The sequence below is a fragment of the Bombus impatiens genome, unplaced genomic scaffold (assembly GCF_000188095.3).
Source record: "Bombus impatiens unplaced genomic scaffold, BIMP_2.2 scf_0233, whole genome shotgun sequence".
NCBI lineage: Eukaryota > Metazoa > Arthropoda > Insecta > Hymenoptera > Apidae > Bombus > Bombus impatiens.
The window spans coordinates 302815-312543 of record NT_176652.1 but is presented as its reverse complement, the minus strand read 5'-3'; the positions used below and the strand labels follow the sequence as shown (position 1 = coordinate 312543).

Below are 9729 nucleotides of genomic sequence, written 5' to 3'. Positions count from 1 at the left end.
CGGTTTGTTTTCATAATAAAATATTACTTTATACATTTTGTAAACGCCCCGTAAGGCCGCGTCTGCATAATCACGCTACCATAACGCGAGCACATGCACTGTAGAACTAGTTATTGTACCACGATGAAAGAATAAATTATTACTCGAATGGCAAAATGTGCCGATAGATTCATTATAGTTTTCCTCGGTGGCATCATCAGGACGGGAGAGGCATTCCTTTTTGCGCCCCCGTCACTAAAGAGTAACGTCTTTACGCTCAGTAATTATTTTACGAGTCAGATTCAGCGAGAGCGCCCGTCTGTCATCCCGTCGACCGCGGATTCGTTATAGAACCTAGGGCCACTGTCACTAGTGTCGCGGACGTCTCACCGCCGTGGTAGATTGTCAAACCTGTGTTATCCATACCTGTGTCAATAAATCGTATCTTCGTACACCGCAACGATGGCTACCTTCAATGAAAACTCCTCAAACACCGGCAACCCTATCCCCGACGCTACTCCGACATATATATATATAAACAACGAAAAATCTCACATTCCTATCCAATCCAGCAACGCTAATACATACATATATATATTATATATATATATATATATATATATATATATATATATATATATATATATATATATATATATATATATATATATATATATATATATATATATATATATATATATATATATATATATATATATATATATATATATATATATATATATATATATATATATATATATATATATATATATATATATATATATATATATATATATATATATATATATATATATATATATATATATATATATATATATATATATATATATATATATATATATATATATATATATATATATATATATATATATATATATATATATATATATATATATATATATATATATATATATATATATATATATATATATATATATATATATATATATATATATATATATATATATATATATATATATATATATATATATATATATATATATATATATATATATATATAATATATATATTATATATATATATATATATATATATATATATATATTAAGACGCAAGACAAATGGTAATTCATACGTAGATATCCGATTTTTTTCCTTTTTTAAAATATCGGAGAATGGAATTTTTTTTGTATACTAGTCCGAAGAAAATACTTTGAAATTTTTGTGTCGTACGAAGGCCTCGTAAAAATTGGGAAACTAATTTGTTTGAGTGTACGAACGATTTTCTAAAAAAATTGCTTATATCAAGGAATAACATGCACTTTGATTCGTGTTCCTTTTTTTCTTTTTTACGAATCTTAACGTTAAGATGCGGAATCTCCGATTTATTCTTACGACTCGATTGAACATCTAAAATAAAGAGTTGAAAAGTCATAACCCATCAATTTTTAGGATTACTTAACATCTTAATAAATAACTTGCGAAGAATGGTAGTTACAATATCCGTGTACGACTATACGATGCCGTTAGGCTATAATATAATGTGACAGCAGTGCAAATAAATTGGAAATGCCTGATTAGAATTAATGTACACGCACGCACGCATGCACACGCTATGAGAACGGAGGTAACCTATTTATAGCTCGAAAATTTCACAAAATTCAAGTTCATCATCACAGAAAAGCTATATATATATACATATATGGCTATTTACATAAATGTCTTTAAGACCTTTCCATGCACAAATGTACATAAATCGAAAGGAAAAAAAATGGTAACTAAATTGAACGACTGATCGAGCATATTTGGCTCGCGTTACTCGTTTAATCTCACTTTTTGTCTTTGTTCGATCGACAAAACTACAAAAGCAGGCATAACATTACGCTAAAAAGAATGTGAAGGCGACTTCTGGTTGTTTCGATATGATTAGTAATAAAAATCAACGAAACAGCGAAAACATCTGACCGATAGACTTTAACATACTTATATTTACAGTGATATCTTCGGCGCTATGTGGAAATAACTTGTCAGATTTTTAAATGCAATCGAGTGAAAAAATTTACGCCGAAAGGAACGTTTTTTTTTTTTTTTTTTTTCTTCCACTACCGTTTCCTCGAGAACGCATGGTGAAAAAGTACAAGACGAATTTCGTTTTTAATCCTAGGAGGAATATGAATGGTTGGTTTATCGTTTATCTATTATCCTGAGATTCAAACTTTTCTTAATTATCAATCACACTTGACGTTGAAACCGATTCGAAAAGTGTGTGCACTTTATTGCTAAAGCAAGCTTATTTCAATTTATATATTACTTTTATCGTGACATCGTCTATGACTAGTCATGAACTTCTGTTTCTCGTTACGTATCATCTTTTTAGTTATTTCAGCGATTAATAGTATTTCAAACTTTGTAAAATTAGCAATATTTTCGCCCCCACTTTTGTCTAGCATCATCGCTAGTACAATCATTGAGACTGCCGAGTACAAAGTGAATACGATATTCGTGTAAATATCATCGGATGTTAAACGACAAACAGTGATCGCACAGTGCTCGTTAATTCACTATTCGACCAGTTTACGTATCGAAGTATTTCTTTTCAGGTCGTTCGTAATATTATCTTTGGACACTAGCGATAATTGTCAATCTTTCTTATTTGTACATTGGATCGATCGATCGTTCGTTGTTCGAACACGCGCGAAACTCAGATGGCATATAAATCCTTAATGAAAGAAGATGCCTCAAAAAACGTCACTTCTTTTTGTTCTTTTTATTTAGATAAATCACTTAACGCGCTGAACTGTTTAATTAGCTTGTATATACGCTATTCTACGAAGGAACCACGAACGTTCAATTGAATGTAAAATACGCGGTAGGTTTACAGCGTAACGCGGGAAAAAGATACCGCTGTAAAACTAATTGCACAGCTGCTAATTGCAATTCCTTTTGGTTGAAAACGTTGCGTTTCCATAAATTCCATTAAATCGATAACATAAATTACAGATCGATGTATATCGGTATCGCATTATCGACGATCGTATTATAGTTTTCTTAGAAACGATTAACGCGATCAGTCGCCGGCGTCCTTCAGACTCTGTTCACGTTTGCAAAATCTTCGTCAGTTTCCTCTTTCCTCGATCCGTGCAAACATTTCCGGTATAGGCTAATTAAAGGCATCGCCAGTAAAAGAACTCCGCTCAACGCAATGAAGAAACCGGCTAAGTAGAACGACAAATCGTACGTCCCCGTGATATCGTAAAGCCATCCTGAAACAACGAAAATACGTTTTGCGTACTCAGGCATCGATATGTTCCGTAAGATGGGCGGTGCATTCGCCCGAATTTTCTCGGTTGTCGTCGGACAATGGAAGTTTGGCCGTAATTACACGATCAATCAATCTGGGCCATGAAACTTTAAAGCTATTACGATCGTATAATTCACATAGAGCACCCGAGGTAACACGGACAAAGTTACCGGTAATTTAACCTGCTACCCTCTGACATTTTAGCGTAAATTGTTTCAAGTATTCGTAGGAATAGAATCGTTTATCGTGTCTATCATAAATACGTAAAAATATGTATTAAATTATAATATATAATTGTACGACAGTAGAAATTGGAATTTTGTTTACGAATCTGAGGAAAGCTTCGATCTGGCTTTAGGTCTTTTAATATAACAAATAATAAGTAATAAAACATTTTTGAAATTAATATCTTAAATTTCATCGTTAATTTTCAAACGATGATTTCACTCTAATTAGCGAATCTTTTAAATAACATTCTATTTATTTAATTACGCAACATTGGTTTTATGCTATCCAGAATTATAAGTATTACAGAGGAAGTATTAGTCGTTTCGTTTCGTGGAAAAATGAGCAACTCGTAACGAGAGTTTCTCCTTACCAGCCAACGGAGGACCCATAAGATTTGCAACACCCTGGACCAAGAGTAGAAGGCCATACGCGTTTGTGAATCTTTCGAGCGTAATCAGTTCGACGAGGATGATGCTGGTAAGACTGTAGTTCGCCCCGATGAATAATCCAAAAGCACCAGAGATAGCGCATAAGGCATAGTAACTGCCAATTACCATGGGTATTAAAGCCGTCACCGCGCCACAAAATGCCATGCATACTGCATATACGATAGATGCGTTTACCCATGCTCTGTCACCTGCCCAACCAAGCAGAATCTGAAAAATATTGTCCATTTTTAACATTTATCAAATTTCCAGAAGTGAAGTTTTAATAGAGAGAGAGAGAGAGAGAGGGAATACATTCAACTTTCCTTATAAAATTATTATTTCAAGTTATAGAGTCGGGAGAATCGTAGAACGATTATACTTAAAAAAAAAATAGTAATAGATAGATATAAACACGTTGTTGACCGGTTATTTTATGTAAAGACTAACGCGCACCACCGCCTGTTTTATGCAAAATCGAGCAACTTTTACTTTATGCGTGAAATCACGAGTTCACCCGTGACTGGTCAACGATGCGTTAACATTCTCTGACACAAAGCAAATATTTACAAAACTATAATTTTCTAGCTTCCAAAGCTGCATATAAAATCGATGGCTCGAACCATTACATTTATTTTATATATGCAAAAAATGTTACGAGTTTGAGGAGAGAATTGTCTGTAGGATACGAGTGATCTACGGTGTCTCCGATGTACGATGTCTCGAGAATCGTTTCTAACGCATCTTCCACGTATTTGACTTTGCTGAATCGATAAGGAACTATGTAACTTTTCTCGGAATTGTTTCTATGTTAATCGCACCGACGCAAGTTTAGTCTAACCCTTTCGCGTGACGCAAACTCGGGCTTAAAGAGAGTTTGCGATCAAACGAGATCAGAGAGGGTGAAAGGAACTAGATACGTCACTGATTGACCTAAGGCGGTATTGACGCGATACCAGACCTTCAAGAAGCTTTTTAGGTTGAACAAAAACGTTCGACCCTGCGTGGACGTTGCTCGCTCACACCAGAGAGCAAAGTTTCCAGAAAAATTCTGTCAAGTTTCTCGATCGTTAACAGCAACAGCAAAAAGGATAACGCGATAATTATAATTTAACACGATAATCTAAATAAAAAATCGAATTTTTATGGAAAATATCGACCAAGATCAAAGACAAAGAAGCTATTAAGACGCTTCTATCTGTTTACGTGTATGCGAGAAACGTCAATTTGCGGAAATATATAAAACACAAACGTCGCGAAAAATGTAGCAGTAAACATAGATAATTACATAGTACGAATTATAACGCGCAACACGAAATAATATGCAACGTTTTTACAAGCTAAACGGATAGACGCCGATCGATCGTTGCGTAAGATTCCAGCGGGGATTTAATTTCAAATATCATTTCGAAGCCGTACGAAGGTACAAAGCGATTATGAGGTCTAAAATTTTCAAAAAATTTCGCTCGTAGACACAGGGAACAGCTGTTGGAGGAATGAATGTCTCGATGAATCGGTAGGCGGAAATAACCATTCTTTATCGAGGGATAAATAACGGCGAGGCAAACTAATATCGGAACACAGAAAGGAAGAAAGTGACGGTGCAAAGGAGAACCCACCGAACAATGAACATCGATATTTGGAATTATCGACATGTTGGTTCGTGCGACACGATAATATTAAGTAACGCGTCGTCGTTGTTAGATTTTCACGTTTAAAGCATCCACGATTGTTGCGTCTTCGCAATAACAACCGTTGCCGTAAAATTGCGATTAAACGTAAGAGGAAGTGAAAAGAATAAGCATCGTTTGCAACTATTGGAATTTCAAATTGTTTGACATACATCGATAAACATCGTTATACGTACTTGAAATAGCCTTCGAATAGATAAATTGATATTGTGCGTTAAAATCGTGCTACGATTGTGCCATACTTGTCCGACATTTAGACAACGATCGATTCCGAATAATGTGCGAATATCGAATCGTGATAATAAGGCAGTAATAATTGTTCGGAGACAAACTGGGTCATCGACTTGCCGAAACTTGGAAAACGAAATTTCCTCCCTTGGGAAATTTTTTATCTTCGTGGAGAAAGATTTCGAACGTTTCGCTTGACGAACAAAGCCCAAGACATTACGAAATTTAGATTCGTACGTAAGCTAGTCGTCGGTTCGCTTATAAAAAAAAAAAAGAGGTTGGAATAAGAAACGTCGTTAAAGCAAATACGTTACAACGCTATATTTAATCGCCACCTGTAATTGAATTATTCGAATGAAAATATTTTATCTCGCGATAACAAGTAAGTAAAATGGTAATTTCCGATAGTCGATAAAAATTGATACGAAAAAGAAAGAACGGTAAATTATCGGATCGCTGCGTATATAAGACTCGGTATATAAGGATATTCTAAGAAATCGATTAACAAAGAATATATTAATAGCCGATGAATGTACTTTCTACTTTCCAACGGAAGAAGAAGAAAAGCGTTGCTCGCGGTTGGATAATCGATGGATAATCAAAAATGGCCATTAAATTGAGAATCGAAGATCGTTCTTACCTCGCCACCCATGTTGGTTATTCCTATGACCGATATTAAAATAGATGCGTCGGTTTCGCTAAAGCCCATCTCGATCGCGTTGTCCGTCAAATAGACGTAGGGCACGTCGTACCAGGTATGTAGGAGGAAATTGCTAATGGCGAACAGCAAGAAACGCGAATCAGCGAAATGAGAAAAATCAAGCATGTCGACGATGAGGTCCCAAAATTCCCAGAGACCGGCGTACCAGACGAGTTTGGTTCTAGCTATGGTGGTCATCGAGTTCCTATAAATATCCGGACAACTGGATGCCCTGAGTCGATATCGATTTATGTTCAACATAGCACCTCTATACGTAAGGCTCTGCCTATGCACTCTGATATCCTTCAAATAGGCAGTAGGTAGTCTCCTGGTATGCTCGAGAGTGCTGGATCTTCTCAACGAGCTATCCAGATTGATCTTTTTCAACCACCACAATCGCCAAGCGGCGTCCGTTTGCTGTCGAAGAGTTTGCTCGTCGTTGGGCAAGACCTTGTCCTTGTTTTCCTCGCTCTTCAACTCGGACAAAGAGCTCGGCGTGGGCACGAATCTGGCCGAAGGTGTGCTCAGCTGATCGTGAAGCGGGCCGGAATCGCTGAAGCTCCTCGAGGAGATGAGCAGACTCGGATAATTTTGCAGTAACACGTTGTACACGTTTTTACGAGTACTAAGTAGTTCCAATACCTCCAACGGTACCTTTTCGCCGTTCTTCACGAACGTGGGTAAGCTTACCAGACTGGAAAATAGCTTTTCACCGTCTTCCTCCTCTTCCTCTTGAGTCCGAAGATTCTCCATGATCGTGAGGGTGTTCAGCGAACTATTCGCGGAGAACGAGTCCACGCTCGAGCTCTGTATCCTGGTCCTCTTTTTCTCCCGATTTTTCCGTCTCTCCTCGGTCTTCGCCTTCGCTCTGGTGGTCGTCCATTCCAGATCCCTCATAAGACAGCCGCAGACAGCCAGATTGAGAAACAGACCGGCCAATATCAGCGTGGTTCCCCGCCAGCCGTATTCGGCCAGTAGATACTGCGTGACCGGGGCAAAGATGAACGTTCCTATGCCGCTACCGCAGACGGACAAACCTGTCGCGAAAGATCTCTTCTTATCGAAGTAGTAAGCGACGATCACCACGGCTGCCACGAAACACAAGGACAAACCGAAGCCAGCGAGAACCCCGAAAGTGAATATCAGAACCTCCATGGAATTGGCGAAAGAACTTATAACGAAACCGGCCGCCGCTAGGATACTGCCCGCTATAGAAACTCTTCGACAACCGTATCTGTCCGTGAGGAAACTGGCCACGGGGCCCGACAACAACGGCATCGCCATGAACAAGCTGCCGATCCAGGCCGTCTTCGATTTCCCTTCGCCGAAATAGTTGAGGAATTCCACGTAGATCACGCCGAACGAGAACGTGATACCGTCGGCTATGAGGTTAACCATGAAGGAAGCTGCGACGACCACCCATCCCCAACCGCCATCGGGTGGCGTAGCCTCGCACAATTGCCCCAAGCTGGAATTATCCTCGGAACTGCTGGTGGTCGACGGTGGTAGAGAAGGGCTCGATCGCGGCCTCTGCTCCCGGCACTGCTGCTTCTTCGAGTCTTTGTTAAATTGCACATGATGCTGTTGCTTGTCCTCCCGCGGCGATTTCCCGTTAACCAACTTCTCGGTACTCTTCTCGGACGGCGAACGATTCTTCGACAGGATCTTGGTCGGAGAGCCGAAAATCGAACTTCGCTCTGTGAAAACGCTCTTACGCTTCGGCGGGCTGGCAACCTTGTCCTTGTACAAACTGTCAGGCTTTTTCACCGAGTTCTGCGATTCTTTCGATTCTCTCAATTCGTGCCTAGCTTCCTGTCGAATCTTCGAGCCAGGCTCGTTGTAAGCAACGTCGAACGTCTTCTCCAAACAATTTCGTAACTCCTCGTCCTTCTCGATCGCCGCATCGTTCACGTAGCTCTGATCGTACAATATCTTGGATCGTTCCTCGGTAAGAATTCCGATCTGATCGGAATTTTTTCTCAACCGTGACGCGTTCTTCACCAAAGAATTTAGTTCCGACGAGGTCGCGTCGCTAGCTTTTCGCGACTCCGTTTTACGCGGCGTTTCTTGCGGAGTCCTGTTTACGGAAGAACGTCTTTTCTCGATCAACAACTCCTCGTCGCTTTTTCGTGCTATCACCTCGATCGCGTTTCTCGAGTCACCACGCGATCCACCGGTACCGTCCTCCTCCTCTTTGTTATTGCTCTCTGTCTCGATCGTGTTGCTCGATTGAGTCAGCTTCTCCTCGCCATTGAACTTGGCCCACTCGGCCATGATGATGGTACCAAGAACAAGGAGGACTCTGCCGTTTAAGCGCAGTCCTCGAACGGTCGACGCAACCACATCGAACCTATTCTTTTTTCTCGTTTAACGATTTAACTACCTCTTCTTTTTTTTTTGTTTTGTTTCTCGCTTTGTCGATCTCCGTGTAAATTAGATCAAACATATACCCCGTTTTTCTTCTTCTTCTTCTTCTTCTTCTTCTTCTTATCCTTTTATATTCTCTGCCTTTTAGTAGCACTTAAAAACACGCGCGCCGCTAGAAAAAATGTCATATCACGATTAAATTTGATCGCGGTTCGCGCGATCGATTCAAAACTGATCTAGTTTCGTCCTTGATTTAAACAATGGTAAACCGGGCCACTCGTAGAGCTGCCTAGTAAACTGACGGCGTAACGGCAACAACGACGCTGACGATCTGCACGAATTCTTAAAGTTCTTCGTTGTACGCTGGTGAATCGCATCTGGGCCGCCACCATCGCAAACGTGGCCCAAGATGCGGGATGCTTTCCTTCTTCTCGGGCCCTGGTTAATCGGGACCGCCTCCTCCTCCGCGAAACGATCGTCAACCCAGGCACCCATACGGCGAACGGTACTGCTTCGGCTCTTGCGGTGTATTCTGCGATCGAAATATACATACGTTACTTTTATGCCACGTGTTATCGGCGGTGCATCGTGACGTTTATTACCCAACATTCGTGAGACCAATGGTCGAAAAAATCGAAAGGATTCGTTTCCGACATACGCGAGAAATTTTGATTCGTACGTAATATTTTTGTTACGTCCGCTGATTCTCTACGATTCGATGTATTACGGTGTGCGATATTTCAATATCGATTTAATATTTATAAATCCGATATTATTTCGTAATATTTATTTGCTAAGAATCGTTTTTCGGACGAAGAGCATCGTTTTT

At 39.4% G+C, this 9729-nt stretch overlaps 1 protein-coding gene across 4 annotated transcripts in view; it reads right to left on the bottom strand.

Moving 5' to 3' along the window:
* Positions 1-1312: 1312 nt before the first annotated feature.
* The window catches only part of LOC100748998, a 29035-nt gene continuing 20618 nt past the window's right edge, over positions 1313-9729 (bottom strand). For 3 of the 4 annotated variants that reach the window (XM_012384083.3, XM_003488440.4, XM_012384082.3), the window contains exons 2-4: positions 6474-9432; positions 3860-4145; positions 3045-3223 (exon numbers count right to left, since the gene is read on the bottom strand). In XM_012384083.3, the coding sequence (XP_012239506.1) occupies positions 3045-3223; positions 3860-4145; positions 6474-8807 (2799 nt within the window). In that variant the 5' untranslated portion in view covers positions 8808-9432. Of the gene's footprint in view, positions 3224-3859; positions 4146-6473; positions 9433-9729 lie in introns of those variants that run through there. The other variant, XM_012384084.3, reaches the window with a different exon arrangement.